Here is an 18,196-nt window from a genome sequence, read left to right as displayed (position 1 = left end):
ACGATTTACAACAACAGCGATTTGACCTTGAAAAGAAGCGGTTTAAACTGGAGGAGGAGAAATTCCATTTTAAGAAACAGCTGCTGCTGGAGAAGCAGAAGTATAAAAGCCAGCAACTACAATGTCATTTACAGCTACTTGCATACAAGAAGCAGAAACTCGACCATGAAATGGGATGGACAACAACGGCTGATGCACAAGATGGTCATAACGAGATGGACAATGACGATTGATGTCTTACTATCAATGTTAAACTTTGCTTTTCTGTATTATAACGTCATTGTTTTGAAGACGCAAAATTCGAATAAATACCGTAGTAAGTTGTTAGTCATTCAATAAAACATAAATTTAATCGAAATAATTTATATTTTCATTATAAAATGCATACAACAACTTGAACACACGAATTTGTACAAATAAGAATTATAGCCATCTGGGGGTATTTTGGATTGCAGTTATGGAGTTGCTAGAATGTCGATTAAGAATAGCAGATTGTGAAATTAGTGTATAGATTCAGGTTTTATTTCTGTGATGCAATACACAACTTGGTTCATAAAATGTTGTTCATAATTTCTTCTCTGATTCTACTCGCATCACTCTCATTTCTACTAACATCGCGCAGTTCTGGATCGTTCTCTCCATTCATTTGGTTATTCTGGTTCATCGTATTCCATTTTATGCTTCATGCGGAGGTTATGTAGGGCTACGCAAACGTTGATAATTTGTGTAGCTTTTTCAGGTTTATAATACAGCTGTCTTGCTGCTAGCAAGCATCGGAAGGTATTCTTGACCACTCCAATTGCTCTTTCCACGGTGATTCGAGTTTTGGAGTGAATTTCGTTGGACCTCGTCTGTCGTTGTGGTATTTTCACCCGTACGGAAAGGAGTGATTGAAAATGGTGTCAAAGGGTAACCAGCATCACCTGGAATTCATTGAAAACGGTCGACTACAATAAGATGAAATAACAGGCAGTGGGCATGGATCGAGCAAGTATAAGGGAAGGAAAGAAAATGACATCTTCTTATAACAAGACACTGTGCTCTTTGTCTGAATGGTACGCTTATCAGACTGTATTTCAATACTTTCAATAACTCTATTCTTACCGAGTAACCAGGAGTTCCTCTCCCCGTTATTGTATCTTTGTAACAGCAACTGATTCAGAGAACTGCCATTCCAAACAAACGAGTCATGTGAGAAACCTAGATGATTAGCATCAAGATACCGAATCATCAAATTATTATCGCAAACCTGTAGTTGTATAATATCTAAATGTATTAAATGTATAAAACTTAATATTTCAGTATTACTAATATTACATTCAGACTGTAAAAGCCTTTGCGATTGTAGAACAGATGTTTTTTGCGGACTGGCGGAATGATGCTAACGTGGGTTCCATCTACACAACCGATTACTCCTGGGAATCCAGTTATTCCATAGAAACCTAATTTAATGACGCTTATTTCATTGTCTTCGAATGGAAACTGTATGACGGCCGGACAGACTTCTGTTTCAATTATGCCCAAAACAAGTTTCAAAACTTTTGACATCGTAGGTTGTACCAATCCAATGAAGCGATCGTTCCCTACGCCTTTCTGATAGTTCCCTTCTGCAAAAATCTTAATGAAGCTGCCAGCATAATCATTGGAGGAACCGACGTAGATTGTTGAACAGGGTTGATTTTAGTATCGTTAATATCCAATTAATATTTAAAAATATCCTTAGAAATCCTGAATAATTGAATGAATCTGCAAAAAAAATTAAGCAAATTTGTTTTGTTCAGTGATTTGTTCTTTACACCATAAAACTAAACTATTCCATATACTTACGATTTTTCAGTTTGATCCAGCGGATTTGATTTATCTCTTATCCGTCTACGTTCCGCTGCCAGGACGGTATAATCCTCCTCGTCTTCACGGTATCAAACCACAATTCAACACTCATTTTAATCCTTTTCCGTCGATATTTTTCTGAGCAAAACAAAACAAATTGACAGAGCAGGCAATTATAAACATCACGTATATTGGTTATTCCGAACCTCCTATCACTCTCACTTCACGGTGTTCATTTTCATCACTTCACTGTCGGTGACAACGGTAACAGGTACAAACAAGTGAAGTGACGTGTAGGTGAAGTGAAAGTGAACGTGGAAGTGAGAACGGTAATAAGGGCCATTGGCAAAACATTTATGATTCAATACGCTGACACTTAAAATTTAATTGACGTGACACTTAATGTTGCCGCAATTGTCAAAAAACATAGATTTCATGGGCAACATATTTACGCTTTAATACGCTTACACTTAAAATTTAAATGTGACGACAGTCGATCATGTCATAGGATAGTACACTTATTTTTGAAGTGAAATTTTATTAAGGGTTAAATGGAAAGTTCTTGAATTCTCAGTGTGGCATGAAACTTAAATCTTATGTGTCAAATCCCTTCAAAACAATGTGTAGATTATTTACAGTGTACTATTGCACTGACGGATCACATTCATTGCAATTGAGTGAGTTTCAGGCAACCTATATTTTAACTAAAGATTAGGACAAATCAGACTGAAGTTCACACTGGCACGGAGCCAGAGGGAAGGAGGGGGAGTCTAAAGGGTAACTCCGCTCCCCCACCACATTTTCGGAAATAATGATAAATGATCACAAATAAAAAAAATTCCAAGCAAGCGTGTATTTCGGTGAGAGTTTTGTGTATCGTGGAAAACCTAGAAAAAGTTTGAACAAATAGACCTTTCTCGTCTGACCTAACACCTGTTTTTCTTATTTTTAATCGAAAGATTACACATTTATAAGAACATTTCCGTAAAAATGAGATTTTTAGGAGCTATCATGATTTTTTAATGATTTTTTAAAATTTGAAATATGCAAGAATGTTGAATATTTTTTCACCTCAGCAAGAATGGTGGGACTTAAAATGTGCGTTTGGGCAGCACTGCTTTGAATATTTTCACTTAAGTTCTTGGCAACGCGGTAAATGAAGTGGTGAATCGCAGTACAAAATTCATTAGCAATGTAAACAAACTAAAATGAACCTCTCGCTGTATGAACATTGGATGAAAATGTTTAACCTCACTTTTTTGACAGTTCGCAGAGCTTGTTTACATAGACTTGGAATTTTTTGTTTTCGACCACAGTATGAGAAACTTGATTTGGTTCGCTTTTAAATGCGAATATCTTGTATTAACAAGCTCGCTAGGCTTTCATTTTTATTTGACGTCATCAGGCAATGTTCCGTTAAATTTGGCATTTGGATTTCTCTTGTCCACGATTCGTTGAAGAAAGCGATTTTATTTGTTGCGATCAATTTAACTTTTGTTTTTTTTTTTTGCTGAATTACAACGTTAGCTACGAAACATTTTGGTGATCTCTGGTAATTGCGTTGCAAATGTCCTTGAAATTATATACATCGATTCATAGGTCCGCACCAATTGCAGCCGCTCCCCCTCGCCGGAATCGAGTTAGCCGATGGTCCAGCCTGCGTCACACTCGGCTGTCGCTGCACCAATGGTAGCCCATCAGGCATTTGGATTAATTGCTCAAATCGCAGCTACTGCGGGTAGTGTAGCGATCGGCTCCGTCGGTAATACCGTTGGACATACCCTCATCGGAATGTTCAGCGGTTCCGATTCACAAGAGGCAGCCTCGCTAGGAAAGGCTGCCCCGGTATCGGGCAAGGCAAACACTCCGGCAGGACCATGCTCGTGGGAGATCAAGTAGTTATTATCTTGTACCCAAGGCCAGGCCGAGTGTGATTCGTAACAATTACCAAATTTAGAAGTCCATATACATAGTGTACACGTAATACTTTTTTTGAATAAAAATAATATAAATGTTGGCAAAATCCTGCAGCACTAGGATCAAAGATAGAGTTTTAACACAAACTCACTGTGCTTCGGTGTTTTTTGCAAACAAACTATCAGGTCTATGTTTTTATTTAGTAAATGTTTTAATAAATATTAGTTCATTAGGACTTATTTATATTTTGATGGCGCGGTAAAGGGGTGGTTAAAGTGCGAGCCGTATCTTGAAAATCGATCGCTTGAAAGTAGTATAAATGATTATAAAATGCGACAACATAAACTCATAACCTTTCTAATGGTTATTTAGCCATAGGTAACGAGAAAATAGATATGTTTTATTCATATACAACAAAAATTACTCAGCAATAATTTAATTTATTAATTGTTTCGCGTGATTTTGTCTCCAGTGATTGGCCAAAATTGGTCGCTCTTAGAATCTGATGCTCTAAGCATAACTGTCCCATGTTAATAGCGAATCCCATAACAAATGGGACAGTATAGCGATCATACAGTTGTAACAGCGTATTTAGCATTGACATCATATAACCAGGTTGGTTGCAAGCAGAAAGAACAATACTAGCTGGGCTGCTAGCTGTTTGTGCTACTAATAACACTTGCAGTCTGTCAAATTAACATGATTCTATGATCTAGCTTCAATGACGATGACATAGCCGAATCCAAAGCCTAACCCATCAGCGCATTTTATCATGTAATGGATATTATCAACTCTGAAAGAAATACATTTTATTGTTGTCTGTTTTTGAGGTTAGAATTTAGAACTTTTATACTATTGTGAGAATGGTCCTCAGCAACTATCCTTCCAAATCAAAGACTCGTGCTAGCAATGGCTTCGTTCAGAGGCTGCTGCTGTACATTTGTTTTCTTTAGCTGGCCCATTACGATTCCCCGGACCGAACCACTTTTCCGCCGCCACAGGTGGGAAACGAACGATTCACATTTGATTTCCGTAGTCACAAATTACCGAACCACTGGCAGGTAGCATAATCTTCGGACTTAGTTGTGAATTGGAACAGTCAAGCCTGACTTCCCGAGCTGTCGTCCCATACGACTAGTGAACCTAAATGTGTCCCACACACATAGCACACCATCCTGGCAATGGCAACTAGATGCGCCCATCTCGGCCTGCCACAGGTGTATGAAAATACATGTGATAGGACGCTAAGGTGGAGATAGGTGAACGGTAAGTTGTTATGATATGCTTATTCCGCTTCATGAATTCATATGCTTCGAAAATAAGTTAGATTTTTTGAGAACCCGTTTTTCGGAGAGTGCGATATTTGTGGCAAAGAATTCATAACTAGTGCTGAACTCACTCGCCACATGCACATGCATACTGGCGAGCGTCCGTATAAGTGTGATATCTGTGGCAAAGGCTACGTGGAAAGCAGCAGTTTAAAACGTCACCAGCGTGTTCACATCGATATGAATCTTGCGGATCAAATATTTAGTTGCGACATCTGTGGTAGAAAGTTTCTTGAATCTAAAGAACTTACGCAGCACAAACTTATCCACAGCAAAGATCGAGAATTCAGACGTGAAGTCTGTGGTGGCGGGTTTAAAAAATATTCTCACATGACTCGGCACATGCAAATCCATACAAACGAACGCGCGTACAAATGTGACCTCTGCGGGCAGGAGTTTCTTCGAAGAGCACATTTGACCCAGCATAATCGCAGGCATGTTGGCGAACGACCCCATGGCTGTGAATAGTGTGGAAAAAGATTCGTTGAACATAGTCATTTGATGGGACACAAGAAGCTGCACGAAAAGTCAAGGAATGGTAGCAGGCGAAAACGAAAAATTAAGGATTCTACCGTGACCGAAAGCATCCACGCGGTCACTGGAGGCGGTAATGGGAAAATAGAAGAGGAAAAGCAAGTTCTAACATAAATTATCTGATTGAAAGCAATGTAAATAGAAGTCTTGTTTATTATCAAAATGTATTTAGTAACTTTCTATATTTAATTGCGGCGCCATTAAATGGCCCTGTTATCAAAAATCGACACTATAAAAATTATCCAGTCCCTTACCAACGGCCTGCTGAACACTCTCGTAACCATTGTCTTGTAGGAGCTGTTCTAGTTCAAGCCCCACACACATAGCACACCATCCTGGCGACCAGATGCGCCCATCTCGGCCTGCCACTGGTCTATGAAAATACATGTGATAGGACCGCAATGGCCTTTTAGGGTGAACTGCAATAGGTGGCTATCGAGTCGGAACACTTTAACAGTGTGGCCCTGGCTGCAAGTCATGACTGTACCGCCCGCCACATCCAAACATGTCACCGGTAACCCTGCTGGTGAAACTCCAGAATACATCGATGCTCCTCCTCGGATGCGTTATGTTGAGCTGGCAACGTTGTGGACGGATTGCTGAAATAAACTAATGCTTCCTGCCGAACCGGTGCGTACGTGGGCTAAAAAAGAATAAGAATTAAGGCACTTGATGACATACTTATTGCAGACTGAAAATTAAATACACAGTATTTTAAAATAAATTGCTTCAAACATAGAACTTACTTCACCCATATGCAGACGTAAAACCCCAATCGATCTGACAACCTTGCGTGTACGTTTCCAGTCTCAGAGAATCGATTCGTCCACTCAACCGTGCGAATATCACTTTGTCACCGGCGAGCTTTATGTTAGTTACCTCATTGTTGTGGGTGTTTTCGGCTTCATATATACCCTGCAATGAAACGTCCGTCAATACTTGTAATAAAAAACAAGCGACTCCATACAATTTACCTTAAAGTTACCAGTCGTTCCCTCCCAGAACTCCAACCGCCAATCTGCACACCCAATCTCTATGAAATTATCAAAAAAGTCCAGACACCAGATCGGAGATGTCTGGTAACATTTCTCCCGCGCTGAACCTCCTCCTCCAGGTGGCTGAGAACATTCGCCAGCGCTCATCTGCTGCCGGGGTGGGATGAAGCCGTATGATTGTAATTACTCTTCACCGCTGCTACATTATAACCTTTGGTTGAATTATTACACAAAAACCGGATTCGCAGATCCGCACAAATACCTTTTGGGCATACACGATTATCATTTGTAAAATGTTTCTCATACTGAACGGTAAAATGAAAATATTTTCCTGCATCTCATTCTGATGATTGTGCCTGGTGAAGTTAAACTGTAATTTTTTCTTCAGTTTGAATGCAAAACTGGTCGGCGAACTCTCGGGAAACGGGAGACAGCTGATGTTTTTGGATTCCTTGGCAGGATGAAATACATAACAGATAGGTAGAGAAAACAGGAAAAAAAACAAAAAAGATGTCATCGATGTTTGAAGAGCACTTTTCACTTTAGAGCAGCGTTGTCAGATGGTTTTGTATAATAAGTTTGTTCTAGTACACAGAAGTTGCTCCGGAGCAAACAGAAGCAAAAAATACTTACTTTTTACTCCAGCTTGCTAACGGAAGAAGAAAAAAGAGAAGAGAACATAGGAACGATTTTCTCTCTGTTTGCTCCGAAGTACTTCCACTTTCTACTGGTACTGGAACAAATCTAATATCGGTATAGTTCTAAATAAAAAATAGGTATTTATCGGTGTGAAGATGTATGCTAACTAAAAGTTACCTGCAAATTATTGGTTTTAAATAATAGATCATTCTAATGTTATGTAATCAAACCTACCGAGTTCAATCGATTTCAGAATCGGTTGTTGAGCTTCATTTGAAATTTTGATAGTAACCTGGCAGATTGCTAAATCAATTTCCGGATGATTTGATGTGGAAATGTGAAGACATTTTCTAAAAAGGCCCATACGTAATATTAATTGATCGTATTATATGAAAATCGTTATTTTTTGGTAAGAAAAAAGAAATCGGTATTTTAATAACTTTATTGGAATTGAAATTAAAAATCGGTTTAGATATCGATGAATCGGTATATTCTGCAACACTGTTTTGGGGTTCATCTACGTCAAAACAATGTTTTTGACAAATTGGAATGAACTCTTGGAGTTCATACCCAGTAAACAAAACGGCGAATAGCCAGATTAAAATAGATGCCGGCGAGCGGTAGGCTACTGGAACTTTGTTATAAGCTACCCGCCGTAACTTTATTTCATATTCCCCACTCGAAGTTCATCCAAATGGTGTAAAAGTATGGAGAATCGAGGTAAAATAGGACAGGGGAATACAGAGTAAAATGGGCAGTTCGAAGAATTTTTGATTTTTTCAATAGTTAGAGACACCAAATTAACGTGACAGTATTCAGAATTGATCCAGCGATGAAAACGGAAGCTGCTCTGCACATAAAATTTTTTGACGAGAAAGGTCTATTGATGTGAAAATAATGTAGAATAAATTTAATAGTAGATTGAGCATTGGCAAAATCAAATTCTTACATTGGCGATCCCGCCGGTTATTGTAAAAAGAATCCAGTTAGAATCCCGCACGCGGTAACCAAAATAAGGAAAGAATGAAAGCGTGTAAACTGAAAGGCTTCCCAAAAACAATATGGCGACTCGAAGGAAAAAAAAGAATTTTGAAAGCGTATAAACCACGTGCCTTTTCATACTAGCAAAATTGCTGCTTGGTCGCCTGTCATGAAAAATGCCTACTTTGTAACCTGATTCTTCGATCTGATTCCTAACCACGGTTATTCTTGGCCTGTCTCGCTTCACGAGAGCAGGTAGTAGATCGAAGAGGTGCGAATAGGCCTTTTGCTTCGTACTTCTCACGATAGCCGGTCAGCTGTACCATGTACATATAAGATCAAATCAGATCCAATAAACCGTCGCGTGATACACACGTCTTTCGTTCGCCGATAATAAAGTTTTTTACTTCGCGCAATAAAGTGCTTTTTTCGTTAGAGAAGTTATATGTGAGTTAGAAGTGTCCGAAGAATCCAGATTTGCGCGCGCGAACATTGGTCCTTCGAACCGGATTTAGATGCAGTGAAGTGATTCTCGGACACTTTCTAAAAGACAGTTTAAAAACGGTGGACAATCTCCGTGATTGAAGTGCGGTCAGTGAACTTTACAAGCGGGCATTGACCCCTATGCGCAGACCGCCAAGTGATATTTGTTAGCGGCTGGTGATAGTGCACGAAGAAGAGCATCACCATTTTCGACGCCAGTTGATGCCATCATGAGAAGACTTCGGCGCCATCGCGGATCGGAGCGCGTGTTTCTCCAGCAGCTAATCCGTGGCGACAACAATTAGGCGGTCATCGTGCAATGGCAGATTTATCCCGGACAGGGATTCCGAGCGGAATTAAAGGGAGTATAGCGCATGATATTTGTGTGGTGGCGCATTTGCATGTGGCGCATGTTATGTTGTGTTGGCTGGAAAATAAATAATTAAGATAATGCGAGCATTTTGTTTTTGGCAAGTGTGTCCCTGATAAAAGTTAGTCTCGAAAGTTCCGCTGGATTTTTCGCCTGTTGCTTTCCTCCCGTCTGGTTTCCCTCTGTTGCAGTTTGGCTTTTCAGTCAATTTTCGGTTTCACGAATTAGTAGTGTGGAACGTCGAGTCGATCAGTCAATTTATTTTTAAAGAGTGCAGTGGCTGTTTCAGTTAAACGGTTTGAATTTTGTGAACGGTGTGGTGAGTGCAGTCCAAGTGCAGTGATTCAAAATGGCAGAACTTAGATCTCTTCGTAAGCGGGAACACCAGATAGTGAAGGTTTTCGACAGCGTGCAACATTTTCTCCAGAAATACGACCAGGAGACTGATAGCGGGCAAGTCAACCTTCGGCTGCATGGACTTGAGGAAGATTTCAAGGATTTTCTTGTGGTTCGGAGTAAGCTTGAGTTGCTGCTGGAAGATGTTGAGGTCCAGAAACATGCTAAATCTGACCCAGACTTGAAGCAGGAGGCGTTGGAACATATGGACGATGAAAATGATCGTATTATGCAGGAATTTCGTGATCGACTCTACGCACTGCAGGCGGCGCTTGTGACTTTGCTACCACATTTCCTACCCCCACCAACGCCACCATCACAAAGAGGTCCCCATTCGTCAATTGCAGGAGATGATGTTTTCGGTGTGCACCCAACGCCGACATTTTCAAAAGTGAAGCTACCTGAAATCCGTCGTTCAGTGGTAAGATCTTCGAGTGGGTAACTTTTCGCGACACCTTTCAAAGCCTCATTCACAACAATCCTCAGTTGACCGACATGGACCGTTTCACCTACTTGAGATCATCGTTATCAGGAGACGCATTGCAGGAGATTAGTTCTGTGGGCTTGTCAGCCGTAAACTACAACGTTGCGTGGGAAATGTTAGCGAACCGTTATGAAAACAAGAAGTTGATTGTGAAGGCTCATCTAGACGCACTGTTCGCTACAGAAGGGCTCAAGAGATAGAGCTATGAAAAACTCAACAGTCTCATTAGTGAGTTTGAGAAAAACCTTCAGATGCTGGACAAGATTGGGCAAACCACCTTCGAGTGGAGCACCATTCTCGCATACATGTTGTGTTCTAAACTCGATTCCGCCAGGCTGCGTCAGTGGGAAACTCATCACAACTCAAAAGATGTACCCATGTATACTGCTATGCTCGGCTTCTTGCGCAATCATTGTGATGTACTCCAGTCAGTGGCTCCTGCTAAATCCAACTTCGTCGATCATCGTTCCTCGAAACCAGCTGTCTTTCACACAGTGGTGAGAACGTCAAACAGATGCGCATTCTGCAGTGAATCGTGGCATCCTGCTTTCCAGTGTTCTGCATTTCAAGGGATGAACGATCCAGATCGTGTCGAGGCTGTCGCTAAACACAGATTGTGTCGAAACTGTCTGCGTCCAGGACATTAAGCAAATTCCTGCGAGAGAGGGGTCTGCCGTCATTGTCAACAGAAGCACCATTCCATGCTGCATGGACTATCCAGATCCTCCGTTCCACACTCGCAGCCGAAACCTCCGACACAAGACGACCAATCGCGACCGCCAAAGGCTAAGCAAAACAATTCGCACCAAGACACACACCACCACTGCCAGCTCGCAGCGCACAAACAACACACCTCCAGCCACCAACACGCCCACCATAAGTCAAAATTATGTCGCACTCCCCATCACACCTACACACAATATACTTCTGTCTACCGCTCTCGTTACAATCAAAGATCATTTTGGTAGAGCGACGCTGGCACGAGCTCTGCTAGACTCGTGTTCCCAGCACTGTCTAATGACTGCCAGTTTTGCGAGCAAGCTGCAGTTCCGTGAGACTCCTACGAATTTATCGGTTCAAGGGATTGGATCAGCTCGATCGGTTTCCACCAAATTAGTTAGTGCAGAGGTCGGTCCTAGATCTAGGATCATTTCGCCATTCACTGAAGAGATGCAGTTCCATGTGCTGCCAAAGCTGACTGTGTTGCTTCCGACGACGAGTTGCAATCCTGCCGAGTGGGATCTTCCGGATTCGACGTTGATAGCCGATAGTTGATAGTTTTCACGAGCCTGGTCCGGTCGATTTGATTATCGGAACTGAATATTACATGGACTTGCTGAAAGATGAACGACAAAAGGCTACACCATCAGGACCGACTCTGCAGAATACGGTGTTTGGGTGGATAGTCTCGGGAAGAGTTCCCAACAGTACAAATAGCGAGCCATGTTCACTGGTTCATGTGTGCTCGACGGCGGAAATCAAAGAGCAGCTCACCAGATTTTGGGAATTGGAGACCGGTCGAACCGCCAGTAGCAATTCCGTCGAAGAAACCACCTGCGAACAGTTTTTCAAGGAGACTACAGTAAGAGACGAGAATGGCAGATTTGTTGTGGTACTGCCAAAGAAGGAATACGTTATCAGCAAATTGGGAGATTCAATGGCAACTGCTCTCAAACGGTTCATGGGACTCGAACGACGATTTGCAGCTAACCCAGACCTGAAGACGCTGTATTCCCAGTTTATCCACGAATACCAAACTCTCGGCCACATGAAAGAGGTCATCGATGATACCGCCACAGGGAAGACATTTTATTCACCGCACCACGCTGGTCTAAAGCCGGACAGTACCACCACGAAACTCCGAGTAGTTTTCGATGGCTCTTGTCGAACATCTACGGGCATTTCTTTGAACGACGGATTGATGGTCGGTCCCGTTGTTCAGGAAGACCTCCTCAGTATCACGTTACGCTTCCGTATCCACCGATTTGCAATAGTAGCCGACATCGCCAAGATGTACCGAATGGTTCGAGTTCAGGCAACGGATCAACCGCTACAATGGATCTTGTGGAGAGATTCTATCGAAGAGCCAATCCGTACTTTCGAATTGACGACCGTTATGTACGGTACCGCGTCTGCGCCGTATCTGGCCACAAAATGCCTGCAAAGTTTAGCCGAGGAAAGAGAAGAAACGCATCCAGATGCTGCTAAGGTGCTCAAGCAGGACTTCTACGTGGACGATATGCTCTCAGGTGTAGACGACGTGAAGGATGGAAGGAAATTGATCCAACAGCTGGTCGAGCTTTTACAGTCAGCAGGATTTTTACTTCGCAAGTGGAATTCCAACAGTAAGGAGCTCCTACAGAACGTGCCTGAGCAGTTGAGGGACGATCGGTCGATCCTAGAGTTAGATTCGTCTAGTTCAACCATCAAAACGCTAGGACTTGTGTGGGAACCCAGTACCGACAGCTTTCGATTCACTACTCCAACCTGGAACTCCGCGGCTGTAATCACCAAACGAATAGTGCTCTCAGACGTCTCCCGACTGTTTGACCCTTTAGGCCTCGTGGGGCCTGTTATTATTCAAGCAAAAATATTCATCCAAGAGTTATGGAAACAAGAGTGTTCTTGGGATGAACCGCTCCTGCCAGAGCTACAGGAATACTGGCAAGAGTATCGGAGAAACCTTGCTGGTTCGGCCTCTCTGTTCCTCGGTGGGTTGGACTATCTAGCAACATTGTAGCAGAGGAGCTACATGGGTTTTGTGACGCCTCTGAAGCAGCTTACGGAGCCTGTATTCATATTAGGACAGTTACAGAGACTGGATCTGTAACCGTGCGGCTGCTGACATCCAAATCGCGGGTTGCTCCACTTGAAAACCTGAAGAAGAAAAAGAAAAGGCAATCCATACTTTGTAACGTTTTGTGTGTTTGCGACAATTATTGCAAAGATAATTTTAAATTATGCATTAAAAATAAAGTAATTATAGCTGAATTTAGATGCCACAAAATATAAACCAAAGAGAAGGCGTATCGGAAAGTCTCCATAATTTTACTGTAAGGTTTATGTCTTGGCTAAGGGTAACGCTATAAGACGGCTATTATCTCTATTGGAAAATATGAAATGAACCACGTTGTGTTATGGAGATTATTTTCGCGCCAATTATGTATATAACCGCCACATCAAAAAATCGCCATCTCGGAAAGTAACCGCCTCAGGTCTTTGTCGAACAGAGGTTTCATAGACGAGGAATTTGAACTACTCGCTCATTTCGTTAACAGTTCGGCTGGTATCCAGAAGTTCTGGACGCGTTTCGCAGTGCTTAAATTCGTTTTTTTGAGACTAAGTTAAGAGTTATAAAGGTGATTTAGTGAAGTGTGAGTTTAGCTTAATTTTGTTTAATAGTTCTTTTCGGTATCTCTGATTTAGTTCTTTCGACCAAAAACTGGTCATAGCGTCCAACTTCTGAGTTTTGCCTCAGATTACTACAAGAAAGGTAACGTTTTTTCTCATGAAATTATAATTAAAAATTGCTAATGTGAGTTCGCGTTGGACAGCAGCGCTCGCCCAACGGTCGGACATTAAGCAAATTCCTGCGAGAGAGGGGTCTGCCGTCATTGTCAACAGAAGCACCATTCCATGCTGCATGGACTATCCAGATCCTCCGTTCCACACTCGCAGCCGAAACCTCCGACACAAGACGACCAATCGCGACCGCCAAAGGCTAAGCAAAACAATTCGCACCAAGACACACACCACCACTGCCAGCTCGCAGCGCACAAACAACACACCTCCAGCCACCAACACGCCCACCATAAGTCAAAATTATGTCGCACTCCCCATCACACCTACACACAATATACTTCTGTCTACCGCTCTCGTTACAATCAAAGATCATTTTGGTAGAGCGACGCTGGCACGAGCTCTGCTAGACTCGTGTTCCCAGCACTGTCTAATGACTGCCAGTTTTGCGAGCAAGCTGCAGTTCCGTGAGACTCCTACGAATTTATCGGTTCAAGGGATTGGATCAGCTCGATCGGTTTCCACCAAATTAGTTAGTGCAGAGGTCGGTCCTAGATCTAGGATCATTTCGCCATTCACTGAAGAGATGCAGTTCCATGTGCTGCCAAAGCTGACTGTGTTGCTTCCGACGACGAGTTGCAATCCTGCCGAGTGGGATCTTCCGGATTCGACGTTGATAGCCGATAGTTGATAGTTTTCACGAGCCTGGTCCGGTCGATTTGATTATCGGAACTGAATATTACATGGACTTGCTGAAAGATGAACGACAAAAGGCTACACCATCAGGACCGACTCTGCAGAATACGGTGTTTGGGTGGATAGTCTCGGGAAGAGTTCCCAACAGTACAAATAGCGAGCCATGTTCACTGGTTCATGTGTGCTCGACGGCGGAAATCAAAGAGCAGCTCACCAGATTTTGGGAATTGGAGACCGGTCGAACCGCCAGTAGCAATTCCGTCGAAGAAACCACCTGCGAACAGTTTTTCAAGGAGACTACAGTAAGAGACGAGAATGGCAGATTTGTTGTGGTACTGCCAAAGAAGGAATACGTTATCAGCAAATTGGGAGATTCAATGGCAACTGCTCTCAAACGGTTCATGGGACTCGAACGACGATTTGCAGCTAACCCAGACCTGAAGACGCTGTATTCCCAGTTTATCCACGAATACCAAACTCTCGGCCACATGAAAGAGGTCATCGATGATACCGCCACAGGGAAGACATTTTATTCACCGCACCACGCTGGTCTAAAGCCGGACAGTACCACCACGAAACTCCGAGTAGTTTTCGATGGCTCTTGTCGAACATCTACGGGCATTTCTTTGAACGACGGATTGATGGTCGGTCCCGTTGTTCAGGAAGACCTCCTCAGTATCACGTTACGCTTCCGTATCCACCGATTTGCAATAGTAGCCGACATCGCCAAGATGTACCGAATGGTTCGAGTTCAGGCAACGGATCAACCGCTACAATGGATCTTGTGGAGAGATTCTATCGAAGAGCCAATCCGTACTTTCGAATTGACGACCGTTATGTACGGTACCGCGTCTGCGCCGTATCTGGCCACAAAATGCCTGCAAAGTTTAGCCGAGGAAAGAGAAGAAACGCATCCAGATGCTGCTAAGGTGCTCAAGCAGGACTTCTACGTGGACGATATGCTCTCAGGTGTAGACGACGTGAAGGATGGAAGGAAATTGATCCAACAGCTGGTCGAGCTTTTACAGTCAGCAGGATTTTTACTTCGCAAGTGGAATTCCAACAGTAAGGAGCTCCTACAGAACGTGCCTGAGCAGTTGAGGGACGATCGGTCGATCCTAGAGTTAGATTCGTCTAGTTCAACCATCAAAACGCTAGGACTTGTGTGGGAACCCAGTACCGACAGCTTTCGATTCACTACTCCAACCTGGAACTCCGCGGCTGTAGTCACCAAACGAATAGTGCTCTCAGACGTCTCCCGACTGTTTGACCCTTTAGGCCTCGTGGGGCCTGTTATTATTCAAGCAAAAATATTCATCCAAGAGTTATGGAAACAAGAGTGTTCTTGGGATGAACCGCTCCTGCCAGAGCTACAGGAATACTGGCAAGAGTATCGGAGAAACCTTGCTGGTTCGGCCTCTCTGTTCCTCGGTGGGTTGGACTATCTAGCAACATTGTAGCAGAGGAGCTACATGGGTTTTGTGACGCCTCTGAAGCAGCTTACGGAGCCTGTATTCATATTAGGACAGTTACAGAGACTGGATCTGTAACCGTGCGGCTGCTGACATCCAAATCGCGGGTTGCTCCACTTGAAAACCTGAAGAAGAAAAAGAAAAGGCAATCCATACTTTGTAACGTTTTGTGTGTTTGCGACAATTATTGCAAAGATAATTTTAAATTATGCATTAAAAATAAAGTAATTATAGCTGAATTTAGATGCCACAAAATATAAACCAAAGAGAAGGCGTATCGGAAAGTCTCCATAATTTTACTGTAAGGTTTATGTCTTGGCTAAGGGTAACGCTATAAGACGGCTATTATCTCTATTGGAAAATATGAAATGAACCACGTTGTGTTATGGAGATTATTTTCGCGCCAATTATGTATATAACCGCCACATCAAAAAATCGCCATCTCGGAAAGTAACCGCCTCAGGTCTTTGTCGAACAGAGGTTTCATAGACGAGGAATTTGAACTACTCGCTCATTTCTTTAACAGTTCGGCTGGTATCCAGAAGTTCTGGACGCGTTTCGCAGTGCTTAAATTCCTTTATTTGAGACTAAGTTAAGAGTTATAAAGGTGATTTAGTGAAGTGTGAGTTTAGCTTAATTTTGTTTAATAGTTCTTTTCGGTATCTCTGATTTAGTTCTTTCGACCAAAAACTGGTCATAGCGTCCAACTTCTGAGTTTTGCCTCAGATTACTACAAGAAAGGTAACGTTTTTTCTCATGAAATTATAATTAAAAATTGCTAATGTGAGTTCGCGTTGGACAGCAGCGCTCGCCCAACGGTCGCTTTATATTGTACGGGCTGGAGTAATTTGGACTATCGGAAGTCCACGGCGCCGGAGGAGGCGTCATCTACGTTTAGTGTGAACAGACTCGTGTGGTTCGTCAAGGCCCGCCATTGTGGTAGTGAAACGGAGAGGTGGTAAGTTCGCTTATACTGTTGCGAAATTTACACAGCGGCCACCAATAACCGCTTGTGAGTTCCGACCCGATTTCTACGTTACACTTCCTCGTGGGTCGAAGTCCGAGATCCGGCCCTCGTCCCGTATGTAGCCAAAAGCGTACCGAGGTGCCGAGTCTGAAACGGGCGGTTTCATTCCGTTCTGAGGTGGTCCGTAGCGGAATCTCAGTACGCGAAGGCCATCCAGAACACGTTGGCCTCCGTGGAAGACTTTCCCGGGAAACGTACGTCCCTTGTGTCGTCACGTTTGCTCTCGCGAGAATAAATCGGAAGCTTCCGTCCAGCCGCGCCACCCTCCGCAACTTTAATTTCGGCCATATCGCACACGAGTCGAGCGTCAGGCGCCGCATCTACCTTTGCGAGCGTCCTTTTTGCCGCCAAAGCTTCGTCAGCCGCCATCACGCTTGGTGGCACCTGCAGTCGTCGCCATCGAATACAGCTGGTGGCACTCCATTCGTCAACGCCATTAGTTCCGTCATCAGTCATCGCCCGTCATCGTCAGCTACAAACCTTGCGCGCAGGTAGGTGGAAACCCTTTCATGGCCATGAGTGTTTTTATTTTCCACCATTAGAGCAAAACTGTCCGATACGAACGAACTTCAATAGTAAAAAATTTCAAATTCGATCAAGTTGCCATACGTTCATTTTTATTAAAATCAGTTCCTTTGCGTTACGTTGCCTTAAAATTGCATTCCATTAAGTTACATTTATTTGCGTTTGAGTTCGAACCGAAAGTGTTCGTTACAGCACCTCCTGCGTTAACCAAACGAGCGAAATAGTTTACAGGTTTGGCGGTTAATTTGGCGAGTTTACCGTGGCGAATTTAATTTGGCGAGCTTTAGATTGAATTAAGAATAGCCGTTCGAGTCGTCCCCTGAGAAGTTCTCAAAAAAATAGTCGGGCAAGCGAAAACGACCAGTGGTTTCTTGATAGCGAGAGTGGCGCATAAACCACCGAGTTTACCAATAACTTTCGGGACTCGTAGCGCGAACGGTTACATTGACGCCCAACGTCAAAAATTCAAATTTTCGGTTAATCAATTTAATTGACGCAAATAGCAAAACTTTACATTTTAACGTTCTAGCGATTTTGTTTGCAAAATAGCTACATTGAACGAATATTTAAAATATTTCCATTTTAAACAATCATTTTTTATTGAATTTTTATTTTTTTAGTTTTAATTTGGTGAAAGGGTTAATTATATTAAGGGTCTATTGAATTTAAATTTAATTGATTTGTTTTTCCATTTTATTTTGATTGCTTTTCTTTTTGGGTTTGGGTTAAACATACTTTGAAACTTAAATTTGAATTATTTAGTTACTGTTAAGAGATAATCATGTCTGGAATTTATATTTTGCCTACGGCAGATCATCTCACTGAAAATGAGATTAATTTCGAACTGCGGCTGCGAAATGAGACAGTAGATCGCAGGGGGAACTTCGATGATAAAAAAAGGTTATTGAGACGGTTGTTTAAAGAGGATAATAAAAATCACACCTCACACTCTGGTAACCATAATATTATGGATGAGGGTAAAATTCTTGAAACCAATGTG

At 42.6% G+C, this 18,196-nt stretch overlaps 2 protein-coding genes, 1 long non-coding RNA gene and 1 pseudogene across 3 annotated transcripts; 2 read left to right on the top strand and 2 right to left on the bottom strand.

Moving 5' to 3' along the window:
* Positions 1–550: 550 nt before the first annotated feature.
* LOC131680382 (putative nuclease HARBI1) lies at positions 551–2,498 on the bottom strand (annotated as a pseudogene).
* A 3,621-nt stretch (positions 2,499–6,119) lies between these two features.
* Positions 6,120–6,722, bottom strand: LOC131678607 (uncharacterized). Its single transcript, XR_009303692.1, has 3 exons — positions 6,584–6,722; positions 6,356–6,524; positions 6,120–6,252 (listed from the first exon to the last, which is right to left on the bottom strand). It is a non-coding gene; the product is annotated as an uncharacterized LOC131678607 (long non-coding RNA).
* A 4,562-nt stretch (positions 6,723–11,284) lies between these two features.
* LOC131680381 (uncharacterized) lies at positions 11,285–12,697 on the top strand. Its single transcript, XM_058961099.1, has one exon. The coding sequence runs from the start codon at positions 11,285–11,287 to the stop codon at positions 12,695–12,697; it is 1,413 nt and encodes a 470-aa protein (XP_058817082.1).
* Positions 12,698–14,219: 1,522 nt separating this feature from the next.
* Positions 14,220–15,632, top strand: LOC131680380 (uncharacterized). Its single transcript, XM_058961098.1, has one exon. It carries the CDS (start codon positions 14,220–14,222, stop codon positions 15,630–15,632), a length of 1,413 nt encoding a protein of 470 aa, XP_058817081.1.
* The last annotated feature ends 2,564 nt before the right edge of the window (positions 15,633–18,196 follow it).

Source organism: Topomyia yanbarensis, chromosome 2 (genome assembly GCF_030247195.1).
Source record: "Topomyia yanbarensis strain Yona2022 chromosome 2, ASM3024719v1, whole genome shotgun sequence".
In the NCBI taxonomy this organism is placed as follows: domain Eukaryota; kingdom Metazoa; phylum Arthropoda; class Insecta; order Diptera; family Culicidae; genus Topomyia; species Topomyia yanbarensis.
The sequence above is the reverse complement of the archived record's forward strand: the minus strand, read 5'-3'. Positions and strand labels throughout refer to the sequence as shown.